The sequence below is a fragment of the Tupaia chinensis genome, unplaced genomic scaffold (genome assembly GCF_000334495.1).
Source record: "Tupaia chinensis unplaced genomic scaffold, TupChi_1.0 Scaffold000258_1, whole genome shotgun sequence".
NCBI lineage: Eukaryota > Metazoa > Chordata > Mammalia > Scandentia > Tupaiidae > Tupaia > Tupaia belangeri.
In genome coordinates this window covers 2871967-2893908 of record NW_006159738.1, presented here as the reverse complement: position 1 = coordinate 2893908, position 21942 = coordinate 2871967, and the positions used below count along the sequence as shown (strand labels likewise).

The 21942-nt window shown below is 40.1% G+C and overlaps 2 protein-coding genes across 3 annotated transcripts in view; one reads left to right on the top strand and one right to left on the bottom strand.

Moving 5' to 3' along the window:
- VPS29 (VPS29 retromer complex component) overlaps positions 1 to 5890 on the top strand; it is a 10447-nt gene extending 4557 nt beyond the window's left edge. For both annotated transcript variants that reach the window (XM_006149324.3, XM_006149323.3), the window contains 3 exons: positions 1511 to 1702; positions 4921 to 5156; positions 5402 to 5890. In XM_006149324.3, the coding sequence (XP_006149386.1) occupies positions 1511 to 1702; positions 4921 to 5156; positions 5402 to 5519 (546 nt within the window). In that variant the 3' untranslated portion in view covers positions 5520 to 5890. The remainder of the gene's footprint in view (positions 1 to 1510; positions 1703 to 4920; positions 5157 to 5401) is intronic.
- A 564-nt stretch (positions 5891 to 6454) lies between these two features.
- Positions 6455 to 21866, bottom strand: FAM216A (family with sequence similarity 216 member A). The gene is made up of 7 exons (XM_006149320.3): positions 21756 to 21866; positions 20386 to 20420; positions 16138 to 16259; positions 13911 to 14040; positions 13646 to 13829; positions 13048 to 13130; positions 6455 to 6847 (listed from the first exon to the last, which is right to left on the bottom strand). The coding sequence occupies exons 1-7, from the start codon at positions 21845 to 21847 to the stop codon at positions 6729 to 6731; spliced, it is 765 nt and encodes a 254-aa protein (XP_006149382.1). The 5' UTR covers positions 21848 to 21866; the 3' UTR covers positions 6455 to 6728.
- Between the last annotated feature and the right edge of the window lie 76 nt (positions 21867 to 21942).

Below are 21942 nucleotides of genomic sequence, written 5' to 3'. Positions count from 1 at the left end.
GCCGCAATCCCTTCTCCTCCATTCTCCTCTCGGGATCTTGGGCACGCACGCACACGCGCCCGGCGTGAGTTTTAAGCCACCGGGTCCGGGACACGAACCGCGGTCGACTATGTGGGAGTCCAACGACATAGCCATTACGCTAACTGCTGGTTCCCTCTTTTCTTTTTCTTTTTCTTTTTTTTTTTTGAAACTATTTTTTAAAAGAATTATTTAACTTTATTATTATATCATTATTATTTTTCAGTTTGATCAGAGAGAGACAGAGAGAGAGAGAGAGAGAGGAAGTGAGAAAACAAGCCACCGGGTCTGAGACTTGAACTGTGGTCGGCCATGTGGGAGTCCAGCGCCTTTAACCACCACGCCACTTGCCGGCCCCATCTGAAACTATTTTAATACTTGTGAATGTATAGATTATAGTTAAAAGTAAAAAAATGGGATTTTTTTTTGGGGGGGGGCATAGGATACATGCCCTCACCAGAGAGACAGAGGGAAAATGAGAAAGAAGTCCTTTGCATGGGGGATGGCTATGCTGCAGTCTCTTCTCCTCCAGGATCTTTCGGGATCTTGGGCACACATATACATGTGCCTGGTGTGATCTTCAAGCCACCAAGTCTGGGGCTTGGACCATGGTCAGCCCTGTGGGAGTCCAGTGCCTTAGCCACTATGCCACCTGCTGTATCCCAAAATGGGAAATTTTAACTGGTATTTCTCTGAATAGTGGTCAGTCTAGTAAGCATAAATTACACAATTTTCTTCTCTATCATATTTTTTTTCTTTCTTTTCTTTTTTCTTACTTTTGGAGAGGTTTTTACTATAGGGTGCGTGTGCTCACCAGAAAGACAGAGACAGAAAGTGAGAAATCACCCCCCTGGGTGGGGGGTGACTACACCACAATCCCTTCTCCTCCATTCTCCTCTTGGGATCTTGGGCATGCACGCACATGCACCTGGCGTGAGTTTAAGCCACCAGGTCCAGGACTCGAACTGCAGTCAAGTACATGGGAGTCCAGTGACATAGCCATTACAGCAACTTCTGGTCCCTTTCTATCATATTAACAATTTTCTTTCAAATTCCTGGAAGTAATATATAAGTTTAACATTACAACTGCAGAAATATAAATTACCATATCAGTCTTCAAAAATGCCAAATTTCCTTGAGCCCAGTTGTATACTTTTCATTTTGCTAGGTTTTGTTTTATTTTTTTTAGATCAGTGTCATTAGTAGTGTCTTAAAACAAATCACTTTGGAATCTCAATTTTATCCTTGGTAAATAGAATGATTACCTGTGTTATGTATATACAACTGTTTATGACCAAAATAAAATAAGATTGATTTTGAACAGAATACATTACCATATTTGTGTTTGTTTAGATGGTCACAATGGTATGAGTAACTTCTTCGGCTTCTGAAATCTATATAGTTTAATTGAAAAAGGGGAGTTACAGGAAGAGACCATCTAGTTTTGACATCATGTTTAATATTTTGCTTATCTTACCTTGACACTTTAAAGTTGGTGCTGGTATTAGGAGATCTGCACATCCCACATCGGTGCAACAGTTTGCCAGCTAAATTTAAAAAACTCCTCGTGCCAGGCAAGATTCAGCACATTCTCTGCACAGGAAACCTTTGCACCAAAGAGAGTTACGACTATCTCAAGACTCTGGCGGGTGATGTTCATATTGTGAGAGGAGACTTTGATGAGGTGATGTATTTATTTCCCTTTCCCTTCCCATGTGTTTACCTTTTTTGATTCTTATTTATCTAAGCTTTATCTTTTAGACCAGGGTTTCTCAATGGGTAAGGTCTTTTTCTTTATTTAATTTTCTACACATAAAAGTACTATCCATGTCTTTTCTTACTGTTTGAAAATCACTGAGACTACCTGGTACACACATATTAAATATTGCTCTAACTAAATTAATACTGAATAGAAGTACAATAGCCATGTTACTTTTTTCCCTTTTTTTTTTTTTTTTTTTTGTTAATGAATGGGAGTGAGAAAGAACAAAGGAAACCCTCCTGCATGAGACCTGGTCACACCATATCCCCTTTTCTCCAATTCTCCATCCTATCAGGATCTTGGACATGTATGAGCATCCTGGCCTGTTGCCACGAGGGCTGGAACTGCCTCAGTTGTATCTCACTGCTTCTACGTAGTGGTCAACTATTACACTACTGTCTAGCCCTTGTAACTAATATTTTGTGGTGCTCTTAATTTAGTTGATAAAGTTTTTGATGAGAAGTACACCACCACTACCAACTCTGCTGCCCTGTTCCAAGCTACATAGCCCACTGTGGTTGGAATACTGCTCCTGTGGCTTGAAAAATGTGCAGAGCAGCTGTGCATGTGTGTCCAAAATCCTAACAGGATGGGAAATGGAGAAGGGATTGCAGCATGACCATGCCTCAATGTGGGTACGTTATCGCTGTCTCTCTGGTTAGTTCACATGCTCTCAGACAAATAAATTGCAAAGAAGGTTTTGTTTTTGTTTTTTGTTTTTTTGGTGGGGGGATTTTTGCTGTAGGGCACATGTCCTGCCAGAGAGACAGAAAGCGAGAAATAACCCCCCAGCCCCCATGGCTACACTGTAGTCCCTTCTCCTCCATTCTTCTCTTAGGATTTTGGGCACACATATACGTGCACCTGGTATAAATTTTATTTTGGAGAGGTTTTTGCTATAGGGCACATACGCTCGACAGAAAGACGGAGATAGAAAGCAAGAAATCAACCTCCAGGGGGATGGCCATGCTGCAATCCCTTCTCCTCCATTCTCATCTCGGGTAAGGACGCACACGCACCCAGTGTGAGTTTAAGCCACCAGGTCCAGGACTTGAACCATGGTCGACTACATGGGAGTCCAGCGACATAGCCATTACGCTAACTGTTGGTTCTCACCTGGTGCACATTTTAAGCCACCTGGTCCAAGACTCACTCTGCAGTAGACTATGTGGGAGTCCAGCAACATAACCATTACACCATCTACTGGTCCCTGGGGGACAGTTTTGAAGGAGTAGTAGAGGGGTTCTCTATCAATGATTGTGGTGATGTTTACTCGGCCGTATTCATTTGTCAAAATTCATTGAATGGTGCACTAAAATGATGGATTTTACTATATGTAAATTATACTGCAGTAACCAGAGTTTTAAGAAAAAATGTAAAGTTCTGGGAATTCTGATTTTGTCTATTAGTAATGAGATTTTTGACAAGTTACTTCTCTTCGTGAGCCTTGGTAAGCATGATCATATAATTTTTTTTAACTTTTTTTTTTTTTTTTGAGAGAGATTTTTGCTATAGGGTGCATGCCAGAGAGACAGAAACAGAGAGACAGAAAGTGAGAAATCAACCTCCAGGAGGGATGGCCATGCAGCAGTCACTTCTCCTCTCCTGATTTTGGGCATACACACATAAATTCCCAGCATGAGTTTCAAATCTCCAGTTCCAGCACTTGAACCATGGCCATATGGGAGTCCAGCAACATAGCCATTATACCATCTGCTGGTCTCAACTGGATGATTTTTAAGACCTCTCACAGTGCTATATATGACTTAGCGTGGTCAACCCAATTTAACATGGAACTTGTATTTCTAAGAACATAACAGTTTCTCATAAATTATTTGACTTGGTTAGTCCTCTTTAGTGAGGTTCCTTTATACTAACCTGAGAGGGAATAGGTTTTTTTTTTGTTTTTTTTTTTTTTGGTTTGGTCTGTTCTAGGGAGTGTACATCTACCAGAGAGAAAGAGAGGGAAAGTAAGAAGTCATCCTTGAGGAAGGATGGCTATACCACCATCCCTTCTTCTCCATTCTCCTCTTGGGATGTTCGACACACATACACATGCACTTAGTGTGATTTTCAAGCTGTTGGATCCAGGACTTAAACTACACTGTTAGCCGTGTAAGATACAGCCACCTTAATCTCCATGCCATCTTTTGGCCCAATGGTATCTTTTAAGTGGCTTATAAAAAAGAAGCTTGACCCAACAACCGTGGCATACACTACTAAAACACTGTGCTCCTCAGGCTGGAAGCACACAGGAGACCTAGATTTGACTCTTGGTCCAATTTAAGTACCATGCACCTGTAATCTCAAGTGACTGAGGAGCCTAAGGCAGGATTGAGGCAAGGCTCTGTCTTACAAATTAAAAAGAATAAACTGAACATTCTACAAAGTGAAAGATGGGGATGAGAAGGAAGGGGGTAAATTTCTTGCTGATTGGAATATAGGTCTGTGGGATTTTTTTAACATTAGGGCATCTGTTTGTGTTATGTTAAAGATAGTTTTGTTTTTAATAAAAAAGATAGTAAGCAAGAGTTAAAATATTTTGTTTCTAGTTTGTTAATTTCACAGACCCAGAGTTTGGATGTTAGCTCAACCACTTACTAGCATGTGACCTTGGCAAGTTATTTTATCTTGTGCCTCAGTTTCCTCACCCATAAAATGATCATAATAAAATTTACCTCTTAGGATTGTTTGTGAGTAGTAAATAAGTGGATATTTTAAAAATCTTTAGAATAACTATCACTACTTTAGTGCTAACTATCACTATTTTAACCTATCTATATAAGTATTAAAGCCTGGGACATAATTTAAACACACTCTGGTTTGTAGATCATGTGTCTTAGGTGAGGAAAATCACAATTTGGGGGATAATTTTTTATAGCATGTCCCACAGAATCCATATTCTATAGAGGAAAACACAATAAAGAAATTACATGATAAATTTCAGCTTACATAGAGTAAGTTTTGTTCTAAACATTATTGCAACCTTAGAGACTGAAAAGAAATAAAACATTTGTAAATGTGTTTGTTGTCAACCACTCTATCAAAACAATGATTTGTGATTCAATTATTTAAACAAATTAATTTTTTTTAAAATCAGTATCTCTGAGACATTTTCTTATGTCTGTTTCTTATGTTAGAATCTGAATTATCCAGAACAGAAAGTTGTGACTGTTGGACAGTTCAAAATTGGTTTGATCCATGGACATCAAGTTATTCCTTGGGGAGATATGGCCAGCTTAGCCCTGTTGCAGAGGCAGTTTGATGTGGACATTCTTATCTCTGGACACACACACAAATTTGAAGCATTTGAACATGAAAATAAATTCTACATTAATCCAGGTTCTGCCACTGGGGCATATAATGCCTTGGAAACGTAAGTAGTATATACTTTGGGAATTTATAGGTTTTAGTAAAACAGTTGCATGTGTGAAATTTCACAAAAGAAAAATTTGAACATGTAAATAATTCCAGGTGTGTCTTTTTTTTTTGCAATCTTTTGGTAGTTTTTCTTTTTAATATGTGAGTAACAGATTTTTCTTGAATCCAGCTTGTCATCTTAAATTAATAATGCTACTGCCTTGTAGTACAAAACATTGACATGTATTTTTTTTCTTTCAGAAACATTATTCCATCATTTGTGTTGATGGATATCCAGGCTTCTACAGTGGTCACTTATGTGTATCAGCTGATTGGAGATGACGTGAAAGTAGAACGAATTGAATACAAAAAATCTTAAAACCAGGGCCATCTTGATGGTTTTTCAGTTTTTGTTTCAGTCCTCTGTTCAAATCAAGTAAACATTTAAGAGCCACAAAATTGTATCACTTTTATAATATTTTGCAGTAAAATATAATACCATCTTCTCTGTTAATACATAATTGCTCTAAGCTTCTTATAAACTATAAGATATATTTAGTTTACAGTATATGGTTTCTATAAAAAATGTCCACCACACGGTAATTGGTCATGTGTTAAAGAAATTTATCCTTGTAAATATCTTCAAAGTTGACATTTGGAACTTTATTACCAAAGTAATGCATGAGGAGGAAGAATCTAGACTTTCGTGTAACATTTTTCTCCGTAATAAATGTTTACCTTTCATTTATACTTTCTTGGTAACCCGTGTTTAATTTTTAAAAATAAGAGACCAAAAAAATTGTGCATATATAAATATTAAAGTGAAGAAGCAGATGAGATGACCTTTCTGAGCTCTTATTTTTTTATATCATTCTGTGTCATAATGTTAGATTTAGATTCTGTTTTCTAAGTAACACACCATATTGGCATATTCAATCAGGAGTGAATCTTCAAACTGTTGCTATTGTCGTTTTCTTCAAGGTTTAACACAATTTTTTTGAGAATTATTTTATTTCAGGATGAGCAGTTAGCATAATGGCTATGTCACTAGACTCCCATGTAGCCAACTGCGGTTTGAGTCCCAGACCCGGTGGCTTAAACTCACACCTGACACATGTGCGTGCGTGTCCAAGATCCCAAGAGGAGAATAGAGGAGAAGGGATTGTGGCGTAGCCATTCCCCCCTGGAGGGTGATTTCATTTTCCTTCTCTCTCTCTCTCCCTCTCTGGTCAAATTAAAAGAAAAAGAGAAAGGAAGGAAGGAAGGAAATAATTCCTTAAAGAAAAGAATTCTTTAAAAAAGTGAATGATTCAATTTTAAGTGATAAACATTTTAATTATATCTAGCTAGAAATACAAGCATATATTACACATAAATTTTACTACACAAACAGCAGTGGTACACAGAAAACATTAGACCAATTGTAAACATTTCTAAACAAACCAAAATTACTTAATGACTTAGTGATCGATAACAATACTATTCTAAATGTAGGAAGAGGACACAACTCACAACCCCATCCCCCCCACCTTTGGCACAATATCTGGATGTCAGTGAGTGGTAGAATTTGATGTACAAGACAAGACTGTCAAGTTAACATCAGGTGTTCTCCCTGTTCTTCAATTGACATTGATTGCATATACTTATTTAGTAAATCTTCTTCCTTTTTTTCTTCATTCATGTATGATTCTGAATCATTTGAAGAAACTGAGGGAACAATGAGTTTATAATGTCAGTGTTAATGTCAGAACTTAGAAATAAACTTCTATGTACAACTTTCAAAATTACCTAGCTTGGGCCAGCAGGTGACGTGGTGGTTTGGGTGCTAGACTCCTATGTGGCCGACCATGATTCAAGTCCTAGATCTGGCGGCTTGCTTTCTCGTTTTCTTTCTTTCTGTCTCTCTCTGCTGAGTGTACATGGTGGCAAATTAAAAAATAATGATAAGGGACCAGCAGATGACATAATGGTTATGTCACTGGACTCCCACATAGTTGAGTCCCAGACCCCCTGTGGCTTAAAACTCAATTGGGCCAGCAGGTGGCATAGTGGTTAAGGCACTGGGCACTCCCACATGGCCGACCACTGTTTGAGTCCTGGACCTGGTGACTTGCTTTCTCGCTTTTCCTTTCTCTCTCTCTGTCTCTATCTAGTCAAATTAAAATAAAATGAATGAATACATAAAATTAAATGAGTAAAAAAGAAAACAAAAAAATAAATGAGTAATTCTTAAAAAAAAAAAAAAAAAAGAGAAAGAAAAAGCTCAGCTGGGTACATGTACATGTGCGCCCAGAATGCCAAGAGGAGAATGGAGAAGGGATTATGGTGTGGTCATCCCCTTTAGGGGCATGATTTCTCACTTTTCTGTCTCTCTGGCGAGTGCATGCACCCAACAGCAAAAAAAAATCTCTCTCTAAAAAAGTAATAATGATAAAGTTGAATAATTATTTTTAAAAATTGACCTAGCTTTTTAAATAAGTCTTAAATAAAAACGAATTGCCTGCAACTCTTAGTCACTGCTCTGTTGCCCTAAATCTCCTACTCTTTAAATGATTAGAGGGGCTGGCAGGTGGCGTGGTGGATAAAGGTTCTGGATTCCCACATGGCCAACTGCAGTTTAACCTGGTAGGTTGCTTTCTCACTTTCCCTTTCTCTCTGGTCAAATTAAAAAATAACAATAACATGGGACCAGCTGTTAGCGTAATGGCTATGTTGCTGGACTCCCATGTAGTTGACCGCGGTTTGCGTCCTGGACCCGGTGACTTGAAATTCACACCGGGCGCATGTGCATGTATGCCCCAGATCCCGAGAGGAGAATGGAGGAAGAGGGATCGCAGCGTGGCCATCACCCCGAGGGGGTGATTTCTCACTTTCTGTCTCTCTGTCCCTCTCTGGCAAGCGCACATGCCCTATAGCAAAAAAAAAAAAAAAAAAATCTCTCAAAGAAAAATGGAATTAGGTAAATAAATAAATCTTTTTAAAAAATAAAATGATTAGGGACCAGTAGTTGGCATAATGGCTAGGTCACTGGACTCCCATATAGTCAACCGCAGTTCGAGTCCCAGACCTGGTGGCTTAAACTCATGCTGGGCACATGTGTGTGCGTGCCCAAGATTCTGAGTGGAGAATGGAGAAGGGATTGCGATGTGGCCATCACTTCTGGGGGGTGATTTCTCATTTTCTATCTCTGGCGAGTGCATGCGCCTTATAGTAAAAACCTCTCAAAAAAAAAATTATTAGAATTAGGACCAGCAGATGGTGTAATGGTAGTGTCGCAGAACTCCCACGTAGTTGATCATGGTTCAAGTCCCTGACCAGTGGCTTGAAACTCACACTGGGCTTACATGTAAGCATATGTGCCCAAAAATCCCAAGAGGAGAATGAAGAAAAAGGGATTGCGGTGTGGCCATCCCCTCTGGGGGTCTGTGATTCCTCGCCTTCTATCTCTGTCTATGTTGAGTGCATGTGCCTTAAAGCAAAAATCTCTCCAAATAAATAAATAAAAGTAACTAAAATGATTAGAACTATATTCTAGCCAAGTTACTCTGTAGCAAATGCCCTGTTATTAAGTCCTGTGTTTTTAGTAATTTTCAAAATCTTCTGTTTAGGGGGTAAAGTGGCCAGTTTATATTTTTTTTTAATTTTTCTTTTTCTTTTGGATAGATTTTTGCTATAGGGCGTGTGTGCTTGGCAGAGAGACAGAGAGAGACATAGAGACAGAAAGTGAGAAATCACCCCCCAGGGGGAATGGCCACACCACAATCCCTTCTCCATTCTCTTGGGATTTGGAGCATGCGTGCACATACGCCCAGTGTGAGTTTTAAGCCCCAGGTCTGGGATTCAAACCACGGTCAACCACATGGGAATCCAACTGCCTTAACCCACATGCCGTCTGCTGGCCCCAAAATACCCCTTTTAATAATTCTTTTTGTAGGGGCTAGCAGGTGGTGTAGTGGTTAAGGAGCTGAACTCTCACGTGGCCGACCATGGTTCAAGTTTTAGACCTGGTGGCTTGCTTTCTCACTTTTTCTCTCTCTTTCTTTTGCTCTGTCCCTCTCTGGTCAATTTAAAATAAATGAATAAATAAATAAAGTTAAATAAAATTTAAAAAAAATTATTTTTGTTGGACCATCTGCTGGTCCCAAGTGGTCAGTTTATATTTTCAGAGTCTGTCCAGTTTCCTTTTGTTCCTTTCTCATCTTTTGGGCATGCAGGGACTTCTTCCTTACTTGGTGTTTCCCCTAACTGTTCCTTTTTATGAACAAGAAAAACCTTGTTATACCTTCTCCCCTGCCCTTTCTCTTATTTCTTGGATAGGCACAGTATGACATTTACAGCAGATCTGGGTGACACTGTCATATGATAGGATAGTGATTTGTGGGCCTAATTTCCCTATTTTCTACTCACTTCCCTATCCACTAGAGTAATACATAGGAAATTATTTAACTTGTACTTTGTCAGGTCTGAGAAATACTGATCAGACTTTCTTCCTATTTTGCCTTTTTCATTTTGTAGTAGTCTCTTTTTTAAAAGAATTGTTTTTTTTAATTTAACTTTCATTTAATTTAACCAGAGAGGGACAGAGTGAGAGAGAGAGAGAGATAAAGTGAGAAAGTAAGTCACCAGGTTCAAGAGTCAAACTGTGGTTAGCCCTGTAGGAGTCCAGTGCCCTTAACCACCATGCCACCTGCTGGCTCCCATTTTGTAGTATTCTATACTTGTGTAAAATAATTATTTATATTGGTCCTTCCAAATTTTGCATTTTTCTGAGTTGCTGCATTTATACATTTTTTAAAAGATTTAATTTTTTTTTCAATTTGCAGAGAGAAAGTATGAAAGCAAGCTGCCAGGTCCAGGACTTGAACCACAGTCAGTCATCAGCTGAGAATCCAGCACCCAGCCTCCATGCTACTTGCCCACATCTATACATTTTTGATAATATCAACTGCATGTTTTGCCTCCATGGATTTGTTAAATATCAGACAAAACAGTGTAAGTGGTATAGCCCTTTGTAAACTACTAGATGCTCTATACGAAATATATCATCTATCCAAAAATGGCACTATCTCAGAGGTGCTGTGGCTTGAAAAAGTCATGTCTGTAACCTTGGGTTCTGACTAATTCGTTCTCTGTTAAATCTTTTACCATAGGGGCCAGCAGGTCACATGGTGATTAAGAGCACTGGACTCCCACATGACCAACCGCTATTCAAGTCCTGGACCTGGTGACTTGCTTTCTCACTTTTCCTCTTTCTCTTTCACTCTCTCTCTTACTGGTCAAGTTAAAATAAATAAATAAAGTCAAATAAAATAATTCTGAAAAAAAAAATCTCTCACCATAATGTAAATGTCTTTGTTTGGAATTAGAAATAATTCCAAAGCAAAGGAATCTTGGACCTCACTCCCTTGAGCAACATGTTCTTTTAAATGGAAGCATAAAATATATATTGTATTTAATTTTTTATGTTTAATTTTTTTATTTGGAACAGTAGAGGCAAATAACATTCTAAATTTTTAATGTCTTCATAATAGAAATGAAACTATTTGGTTTAACATTTTTTAAGCCCAAGATCCTCAAAAATACATGTTTTTCAATTCCACATTTACCTGGTTGCATGAACAGTCTGCCTGATCTTCTAAAAATCTTCAGTGACTTGCATCTTGTTTTAGATGCATATCCAGTTTTTAACCTGTAAGAAAGGGAAGTATCTTAATTGGAATAAGCAAATGAACAGCTGCCTGATACATGTGGAAGACCACATAAATCACTTTTTATTAACTGCCAGCATCATTAAAGCACTGTTCAGCCCCTTCATTTTCCTGTGATTTATTAACCCTGAACTGCAAAGCTAACTGTAACTGCGCAGTTTGAAACTCAGGCTCTTCATCTATTTTCCTTTCTCCTCTTTTGTAGTATCGTCCCATGCAGAAGCATTTGTCTCTGAGTGGGATCATATTGAAAAGGGCAGTTGTCTGTACATCTAGCTGATCAAGAATATTTTCAGTTCCATGGAAAGTATTCTAAAAGAAGTGGCAAATCCTAACCAGCTCAGTCAAGAGTAAGATGTTATCTTACTTTTTGCTTTTTGTCAAACTTATTCTGAATTTGGCCAAGTGAACCTCTTAAGGCACACAAGAATATCACTTAGCCATCCTCAAAGAAATTGGGGTACATTTCCCCCCTCTTAAACAATAAGAAACAGACCCTTCTTTGTTTCTCACTGGTCGCCAAAGGGAATGCTGTATGATCATTTCAGGTGTGGATGCAGCTGCCATGTTTGAAGGTCCTGAGTCCTCTCTCTCCAGTTGGTGTCGCCATGTAGTGCAGGGGTAATGCTGTTTCTGCAAGTAACGAGAGCTGAGGCGGCTCCTGTGATGAGTGAGGACACCTGTCATACAAATCACCCCTGTTAGAAGACCCTCTCACTTCTTGTGAGAACCAGTGAGAAACCAACTAGAGGTGCACTTGCCTGGCTTTTGTGAGCTGCGCTGAATCATGTGCATATACTGTCTCTTCATTAACGTCCTCAGATAGTTGGCATTATAGATCTTAGCAATGCTGCACAGGTAACGCTTCTGGCCTATGGTGAGGTCTGGGTGCTAAAAGATAGAATAAGAGGATTTATAGTCTGCACTGTACAAAAGGTTGGCAATACTCCTTATCTGAAAGGATAAATGTACACTTTACTTAAGCAAATCAACTATGCTAACCTGGCCAAAGAGAACAAAATGGCCATTTAAACAGAATAGTGACTCTCCTTGATAACCTACTGTCTCTCTGTCTCCTCTCTGTCTCGCTCTGTCTTTCTGGCAAGTGCACATGATCTATAGCAAAAACCTCTCAAAAAAAAAAAAAAAGTTATTAATTTAACCAGGGAGGGACAGAGTGAGAGAGAGAGAGAGATAAAGTGAGAAAGTAAGTCACCAGGTTCAAGAGTCAAACTGTGGTTAGCCCTGTAGGAGTCCAGTGCCCTTAACCACCATGCCACCTGCTGGCTCCCATTTTGTAGTATTCTATACTTGTGTAAAATAATTATTTATATTGGTCCTTCCAAATTTTGCATTTTTCTGAGTTGCTGCATTTATACATTTTTTAAAAGATTTAATTTTTTTTTCAATTTGCAGAGAGAAAGTATGAAAGCAAGCTGCCAGGTCCAGGACTTGAACCACAGTCAGTCATCAGCTGAGAATCCAGCACCCAGCCTCCATGCTACTTGCCCACATCTATACATTTTTGATAATATCAACTGCATGTTTTGCCTCCATGGATTTGTTAAATATCAGACAAAACAGTGTAAGTGGTATAGCCCTTTGTAAACTACTAGATGCTCTATACGAAATATATCATCTATCCAAAAATGGCACTATCTCAGAGGTGCTGTGGCTTGAAAAAGTCATGTCTGTAACCTTGGGTTCTGACTAATTCGTTCTCTGTTAAATCTTTTACCATAGGGGCCAGCAGGTCACATGGTGATTAAGAGCACTGGACTCCCACATGACCAACCGCTATTCAAGTCCTGGACCTGGTGACTTGCTTTCTCACTTTTCCTCTTTCTCTTTCACTCTCTCTCTTACTGGTCAAGTTAAAATAAATAAATAAAGTCAAATAAAATAATTCTGAAAAAAAAAATCTCTCACCATAATGTAAATGTCTTTGTTTGGAATTAGAAATAATTCCAAAGCAAAGGAATCTTGGACCTCACTCCCTTGAGCAACATGTTCTTTTAAATGGAAGCATAAAATATATATTGTATTTAATTTTTTATGTTTAATTTTTTTATTTGGAACAGTAGAGGCAAATAACATTCTAAATTTTTAATGTCTTCATAATAGAAATGAAACTATTTGGTTTAACATTTTTTAAGCCCAAGATCCTCAAAAATACATGTTTTTCAATTCCACATTTACCTGGTTGCATGAACAGTCTGCCTGATCTTCTAAAAATCTTCAGTGACTTGCATCTTGTTTTAGATGCATATCCAGTTTTTAACCTGTAAGAAAGGGAAGTATCTTAATTGGAATAAGCAAATGAACAGCTGCCTGATACATGTGGAAGACCACATAAATCACTTTTTATTAACTGCCAGCATCATTAAAGCACTGTTCAGCCCCTTCATTTTCCTGTGATTTATTAACCCTGAACTGCAAAGCTAACTGTAACTGCGCAGTTTGAAACTCAGGCTCTTCATCTATTTTCCTTTCTCCTCTTTTGTAGTATCGTCCCATGCAGAAGCATTTGTCTCTGAGTGGGATCATATTGAAAAGGGCAGTTGTCTGTACATCTAGCTGATCAAGAATATTTTCAGTTCCATGGAAAGTATTCTAAAAGAAGTGGCAAATCCTAACCAGCTCAGTCAAGAGTAAGATGTTATCTTACTTTTTGCTTTTTGTCAAACTTATTCTGAATTTGGCCAAGTGAACCTCTTAAGGCACACAAGAATATCACTTAGCCATCCTCAAAGAAATTGGGGTACATTTCCCCCCTCTTAAACAATAAGAAACAGACCCTTCTTTGTTTCTCACTGGTCGCCAAAGGGAATGCTGTATGATCATTTCAGGTGTGGATGCAGCTGCCATGTTTGAAGGTCCTGAGTCCTCTCTCTCCAGTTGGTGTCGCCATGTAGTGCAGGGGTAATGCTGTTTCTGCAAGTAACGAGAGCTGAGGCGGCTCCTGTGATGAGTGAGGACACCTGTCATACAAATCACCCCTGTTAGAAGACCCTCTCACTTCTTGTGAGAACCAGTGAGAAACCAACTAGAGGTGCACTTGCCTGGCTTTTGTGAGCTGCGCTGAATCATGTGCATATACTGTCTCTTCATTAACGTCCTCAGATAGTTGGCATTATAGATCTTAGCAATGCTGCACAGGTAACGCTTCTGGCCTATGGTGAGGTCTGGGTGCTAAAAGATAGAATAAGAGGATTTATAGTCTGCACTGTACAAAAGGTTGGCAATACTCCTTATCTGAAAGGATAAATGTACACTTTACTTAAGCAAATCAACTATGCTAACCTGGCCAAAGAGAACAAAATGGCCATTTAAACAGAATAGTGACTCTCCTTGATAACCTACTGTCTCTCTGTCTCCTCTCTGTCTCGCTCTGTCTTTCTGGCAAGTGCACATGATCTATAGCAAAAACCTCTCAAAAAAAAAAAAAAAGTTAATGCTGAGGGGACCGGCAGGTTAAAGTGCTTGGACTCCCATGTGACTGACTGTGGTTCGAGTCCCAGATCTGGGAGCTTGAAAATGATGCTGGAGGGCTGGCAGGTGGCATGTTGGTTAGGGGCGTTGGATTCTCACATGCTCTCACATGTCTGACCACGGTTCGAGGCCCAGACTCAGTGGCTTGCTTTCTCACTCCTCCACCCCCTGCTCTCTCTCTCTCTGGTCAAATTAAAATAAATAAATAAATAAATAAATTTAAATAAAATCATTCTTAAAAAAAAAAAAGAAGAAAATGACGCTGTGTGTGGGTGTGTGTGCACGTACGTAATTTGTGTGTCCAAAATCTTGAGAGGAGAAAGGAGGAGAAGGGATTATGGCATGGTCATCCCCCCACTGCTGGGAGGGGGTGATTTTTTACTTTCTCTGTCTCTCCAGCGAGCACACACACCATACAGCAAAAATCTCTGAAATAAAAAAGGTTAACGCTCAAGACTATACAAGGAGATTTCAAAGAATTCATAGAATAATGAGTATTACAGGACCTGCAGATGGTGTAATGATTATGTTGCTGGACTCCCATGTAATCGACTGTAGTTTGAGCCCCAAACCCAGTGGCTTAAAACATGTCAGTTGAGGGTGAGTACATGCCCAAAGTACTGAGGGGGAGAAGGGAGAAGGAATTGTGGCGTGGCCATTTCCCCCTGGGGGTCATTTCTCTCTTTTTGTCTCTCCAGCAAGTGCACGTACCCTACAGCAAAAATCTCTCCCCAAAAAGAAAAAAAAAATGTATATTATAAAAAATAATCTATGTGACCAGGACTGGCAGGTGGCATGGTGGTTAGGGTGCTGGACTCCCATATGGCCAACTGCCATTCTAGCCCTGGACCTGGTGACTTGTTTTCTCATTTTCCCTCCACCCCTTTCTCTCTTTGGTCCAATTAAAGAATAACAATAATAAATTACTTAAATAAATAATTATTTTTAAACTATATGAATTTTAAAAAATTTACACTAAAATAAGCTCATACTTTAATTCCATTTCCCCACAAACTTTGAGGTCCCATCATATATGTATGTGTAGATACACTCAGGATTTACTTTACTGAATAATTAGTAAATCCTACTTACACTTTGAGAGAAAAGTCAAAACGTTGGTCAGAAAAATATACCTTAATTTGTACTGCTCTAGACATTATACTTGTAGCAATATGATCTTTAATGACAAAATCATTATTGCTATTTTCTTTACCTACCAGCTTTTTTATATCTTTGTAGTCCTTGAGTAAAATCTTTATAAGGTTGGGTTTTCATCTCTGGGATGGAATTTTCCTTGAGCACCTCTGTAAATGGTCAATGAACTTCCTCAGTTAAAGGTACATTAGATCTGAAGTATTATAATGCCTTTTTTTTTTTTTTTTGAAAGATTTTGTTAGAGGGCACATGTGCTTGCCAGAAAGACAGAAAGTGAGAAGTCACCTCCTGGGGGTACGGTCATGCCGCAGTCCCTTCTCCTCCATTCTTCTCTCAGGCACACACACGTGCACGCCCAGTGTGAGTTTTTAAGCCACCAGGTCTGGGACACAAACCACAGTCGGCCATGTGGGAGTCCAGCGACGTAACCATCTGCTGGTCCCACCTTGAAAGAACTCTGATGGTAGAGATCCTTACATTCATTCATGAGTTTATCCAACAGGTATTTATTGACTCCTAGACTGTATGCTGGTTCTACTTTGTTATCTGCAGTGCCTTGCCCTCTAAGTAGCTATTCTTCAATAAAAGTTCAACTCTGAATACAACGAATATTGGTACTTAAGTATTTCTGCATTAGCATACCTTTAGAAACGATGCATCCATCATTGATTTAGGGATGTGAACCGTTTGAATTTGAGGAGTTTTCCATAACTCTTGGAGCTTGGCTATGTGTGAATTCACTTTGTGTCCATCTTTGATTCTATCTGTAAGCAAGGACATTATCATGTGAATTTCAGAGGCAAAAGTCAGTTCAGCAAATTTAATTACTAAGAGCTACATATTTACATGTGTCAGTGATTAACCTAAAGCAGTAGCGTGAGCGTTGTACATGAGAATGTTAAATTTAAAGAGGTTGTATGATAAACCATTTGGTTTTAGAGCACACAAATCTCTAAGATATATATATATATAAAATTATACATTATTGGGGACCAGCAGGTGGCGTGGTGGTTGAAGTGCTGGACACTCCCACACGGCCAACCGCAGTTCTAGTGCCAGACCTGGTGGCTTTCTTTCTCACTTTCACTCTCTCTCTCTCTCTCTCTGTCTCTTTCTGGCCAAATTAAAAAATATGTGAATGGGGATCAGCAGTTGGCCTAATGACTATGTTGCTGGACTCCCACATAGTTGGCCACTGTTCAAGTCCTGGACCAGGTGGCTTAAACTCATGCCAGGCGTGTGTGCATGCGTGCCCAAGATCCTGAGAGAAGAATGGAGGAGAATGGATTGTGGCGTTGCCATCTCCCCTGGGGGGTAATTTCTGGCTTTCTGTCTCTCTGTCTCTCTCTGTTTTTCTGGCAAGTGCACGCACCCTATAGCAAAAACCTCTAAAAAAATATGTGAATGAATAAATAAAATTAAATAATTCTTTAGAAAATCTATATTATTATACATGGACTATGTTATTTTGAACTCAGCTCAAAGTCTTAACAGTAACTTACTTTTTTAAGTTATATAATAGAAATATAAAATTCTATTTTAGGCTCAAGATAGAGTCTATTAATAATAATAATAATACTGAGGAAATACTTTTTTTTTAAGAGAGAGATTTCTGCTATAGGGGACATGCTCTCACCAGAGATAGAGAGAGAGAAAGTGAGAAATCACTCCCCAGGAAGAATGGCCACACCTCAACCCCTTCCCCTCCATTCTCCTCTCAAGATTTTGGGCACATACATACATGTGCCTGGCATGAATTTCAAGCCCCTGGGTCCAGGACTCAAACTACGGTTGGCCATGAGGGAGTCCGGCACCTCACCTCTATGCCACCTGCCAGCCCAACAAAGGGAAATATGAAAAATTTGCCAGTGGGTACGTGTACTCACCAGAGAGAGAGGGAAAGCACCTTTTATGGGGCCCAGTCATACCACAGTCCTTTTTCCTCCATTTCTCCATCCTGTCAGGGCTTTAAGCATGAATATGTATGTACCTAGTATGTTTCTCAAGCCACCAGGCCAGGTCTTAAGTGTTAGCCATCCATGCACAGCACTCAACAACTCTGTCATGGGGCTGACCCACCAAATTAACATTATAAAAGTTTACTTTGTAAAATTATTTTCGAAGTTCTAAATGAAAGCTATTTACTTAAAAATACATCCTTTGCATCCTTGATAACAATATTTTTGAGAAGTATATTATAACCTGAACTAAAAGTGAATTTCTCAAAAACTTGATACCATTTCTTTATAGAAAGTGAAACATTTAAAAATAAATTGAGGGTGGGGCCAGCAGATGGCATCACGGTTAAGGTGTTGGACTCCCACATGGTGAACAGTAATTTAAGTCCTGGACCTGGTGGCTTGAAACTCACGCCAGGCACGCATATGTGCATGCCCAAAATCCCAAGAGGAGAATGGAGGAGAAGAATTGCAATGTGGTCATCCCGCCTGGGCAGAGATTTCAGTGTCTCTCTCGGTATCTTCAGTGAGTACCTGCACCCTATGACAAAAATTTTAAATAAATAAATGGCTGGGCCAGCGAGTGGCCTGGTAGTTAGAGCAACTGGATCCCACATGGCTGGCTGGGTGGTTCCAGTGCTGGATCCTGTGGCTTGAAAAGCGTAGTAGGTATGTGTGTGTACATGCCCCAGATCCTAAAAGACAGGAGAAATGGAGGTGAAGGGATTTCAGAGTAGCCACCCCACAATGGGAGTGCTGTCTCATCCCACCCCCGTGAGCACATGCTCCTTCTGGCAAATAAATACATAAATAAATAAATAAATAAATAAATGGGACCAGCAGAAGGTATAATGGTTACATCACTGAACTTCCAGGGAGTCATCTGCGGTTTGAATCCCAGACCCAGCAGCTTAAAACTCACGCTGGGTGCATGTGTGTGTTTGTGCCCAAAATCACAAAAGAAGAATGGAGGTTGAAGGGTTTGGGCATGGCCCACGGGTGATTTCTCACTTTTTGTCTCTCTCTCTCTTTGGTGAGCGCATGTGCCCTATAGCAAAAATCTCTCTAAAAAATAAATATATAAATAAATAAAAATTTTAAACGAAAAAAATCATGGGCCAGCCCTGTGATCTAGTGGTTAAGGGAGCTGGATCCTACATGGCTAATCATGGTTCAAGTCCAGACCCCTTCTGAAAAATGCTGAGCATGTGTGCATACATGCCCAAACTCTAGATGGGGAGAACTAAAGGAGTTGACACATGACCATGCCTCACTAGGGGAAGATCTCTCTTTCTCTTGCTTTCTCTCTGTTTCTCTTTCACTCTTTGGAGAGTGCATGCACTGTCTTAAAATATTTCTTGCCAAAATGATTTATATATGCATACAGAAACACACAGAAGGAGACTTCAAATAGTTTGTGGAGGGGTCAGCAGAAGGCATCCCACATTGCCGACTAAAATTTGAGTACTGGACCTGGTGGGTTGCTTTCTCACTTTCCCTCTGTCTCTCTCTGGTGAGTGCATGTGCCCTATGGCAGAAAAATCATAATAAATAAAAAGTTTGCAGATAATTGGAATTAAAGTATGAGTTTCAAACAATGAACAACAGCAGCAAAGTATGAGTTTATTGAGCCAGTCAGTGCCATAGTGATTAAGATGGCTGGATCCCTCATGGCCAACTGCATGCTTCAAATCTGGAACCTGGTGGCTTGAAAAACACTCTGGGTGCATGTGCATATGTGTGTAAAACCCAAGAAGAGAAATTGAGAAGAGATTGTAGTGTGACCATCCCCCATGGAGGATACTTTCTCACTATTTCTCTGTCTCTCTTCAGTGAGCTCACATGCCCACTAGCAAATTTTTAAAAAAATTCATAAATTTATTTTGGTGTAAAAACATTTGAAATCCGTGTTTTTTCATAATGCACATTTTCTTTTTTCTTTTTTTAAAATAATTATTTTTATTTTATTTATTCATTCATTTATTTTTTAGTTTGGCCAGAGAGAGACAGAGGGCAACAGTGAGAAAGCGAGAAAGTGAGAAAGTAAGCCACCAGATTCAGGACTTGAACCCTGGTCGGCCATGTGGGAGTGTCCAGCACCTTAACCACCACACCACCTGCTGGTTCCCATAATACACATTTTCATGAACTTTTTAAAAATATTTTTGGAGAGGTTTTTGCTATAGGGTGCATGCACTCGCTAGAAAGACAGAGACAGACAGAAACTGAGAAATGACCCCCCAGGGGGAGATGGCCATGCCAGTCCCTTCTACTCCATTCTCCTCCCAAGATCTTGGGCACACACGCACACACACCTGGCGTGAGTTTAAGCCACCAGGTCCAGGACTCAAACCATAGTGGACTACATGGGAGTCCAGCGATGTAGCCATTATGCCATCTGCTGGTCCCATTCATGAACTTTTTGAAGACCACACACACGCACATACGTACACCTAAGGTGAATCAACTCTACTTCCTTTTTTCCCTCTTTGAAAGCAGTTAATGACAAGACTTTGAGGGCTTATCTTACTCTTTTATTTCAGCACAGAAGAGGTGAGTACTTGGAAACCTTTATCCTTTACTTCAAGAGAAAAACATCAACACTGAGAAGTATTTTATGTTCCTTGAAGCAGTTCAATTAAAATTTTTTTCCTTCAACCCATGTTTAAACGTTGTGCGCTATGTTTTTCAACTAACAACAATTATAAACACAGTTCTTTGAGCATTAATTGCTCATTTTAAAAATGCTTGATTCAAGGCACATTAACAATAGAGAAAGAACCTGCTAGATTGTTCTTTGAAAATTTAAAGATTAAGTTCTAATAAAATCTATTTTTAAAACTCTATTGTGTAAGTAGTTATGGGCAAATTAGGTTCTCTGAGCCATGTTATTTGTAGGCATTATCTGCATTATATGAACTACTAACCATACCTTTGGAATTCTCATAATAAGGATGTCCAGCTGATCTGTTGAAAAAGAATATAAATAACATGTAGGAATTGACAGCTTTTTTAGCACTAAAGAACATTATACAAATAAAAAAAGATAGTATTGCCCTTTTTATGTTTCCATCAGACATAACGTCTTGCAAATTTTCTCCTGTAATCCTGGTTAAATCCTAATGGCACCATGATTTTTCAAAGAAGTTATCTGAGATTTTTTTTTTTTTTACCATACTAGAAAAGATTTACTTTAAGCCTGATTTGGTTTTACTTTTATAGTTTCCCAACTTAATTGCTACGGTCGAGCTCAGTAAAGCAATCTGGGCTCCTATACTATCCGTATCTTCCTACCGTCTTTATTTTTAATAAAGTAATTTGAATATTGCTAAGACTTGTATCAATAGTAATTAAGGTGTGCTGGAACTGATAAGCTGGTCTGTAATGTTTCTAACTGTACAGGATTTTTTTTTCTTTCCTTTAAGTGATAGAGAACACCCTTCCTTTTTCACTTCCTGCAGTGTACTCAGTGACTAAGAGTTTGTTGATACACTAGGATTTATTATAGTACTCTGATTTGCACTGCGAAGACCAGGAAAGGTACACAAGGCCCTCCATCCTATTTTTTAAAAAGCCTTCAATAATACCAGACATAAAAACAAAAACAAACTATGGGTGCAGCAGGAGCCATGACTGTACTGTGGGCTAAACGGGCGGACACCCAGCCGCTCCCGCTTTTAGGAAATAACGGAAGAAGAGGTAGCTATTGCCGCTAGAGGTGACTTGGGCAGCTAATTGTCCCCACTATCCAGGACACAGTAGTGAACATCTACTCAGAATAAAATGGATTTATGACAAGCTCGACCCCAGTGTTTAGAAAACGTCGACATCAAGGTCTCCTCGGCGGTTAGAAACCCCCACTTGGCAGACAGGTGGCCCAGGCTGCACACAAGGACTGGCTGACCGGCTCGGAAGCGCTCGGTTGAGCTGGAGGACGCCGTCTCCCTCTTGTCCTCCGAGCCGCCAGCGGCTTTCCCCGCACGGTTTCCGGCCGGCTTCCCCAGCAGGTTTCGCAGCGCCCCCTCGGGGCAGAAAGACGCGCGCAGGCGACTGTCGCAGTCCCCGCGTTTAGTCATTGCAGCAAACCCTCCACCGAAGCGTCTGCCAGAAGCCCATCCCTTAACCAGGGAGCCAGCCTCCATCTTTCCCCTTCTGGCCAGAACAAAGGTTCTGTCCTCCTCTCGCCGCAGCTCACCGGGGACAGCCCACCGCAGGGCGGCCACCCCCACGGCCCCTCCACCCGGGGCTTGCGACCCGTGCCCGAGGGCCGGCCTCCCTCGCCCCGCAGGGCCCCGGGCTCACCCGCCGCCGCCGCCCTGGGTCCCGGCCGCTGCGGGCGGCTCTAGGGAAGGGCAGCACTCCGTCCAGTCGGACCCCGCACCCCGGCCCGGCATCTCCCCGGTGCCCGACCGCGAGCTGTGTGCGGGAGACGCGTTCCCGCTCCCCTCCCCCGTCAGCACGCGTGCGTCAGGCGCCGAGATATTGGGGT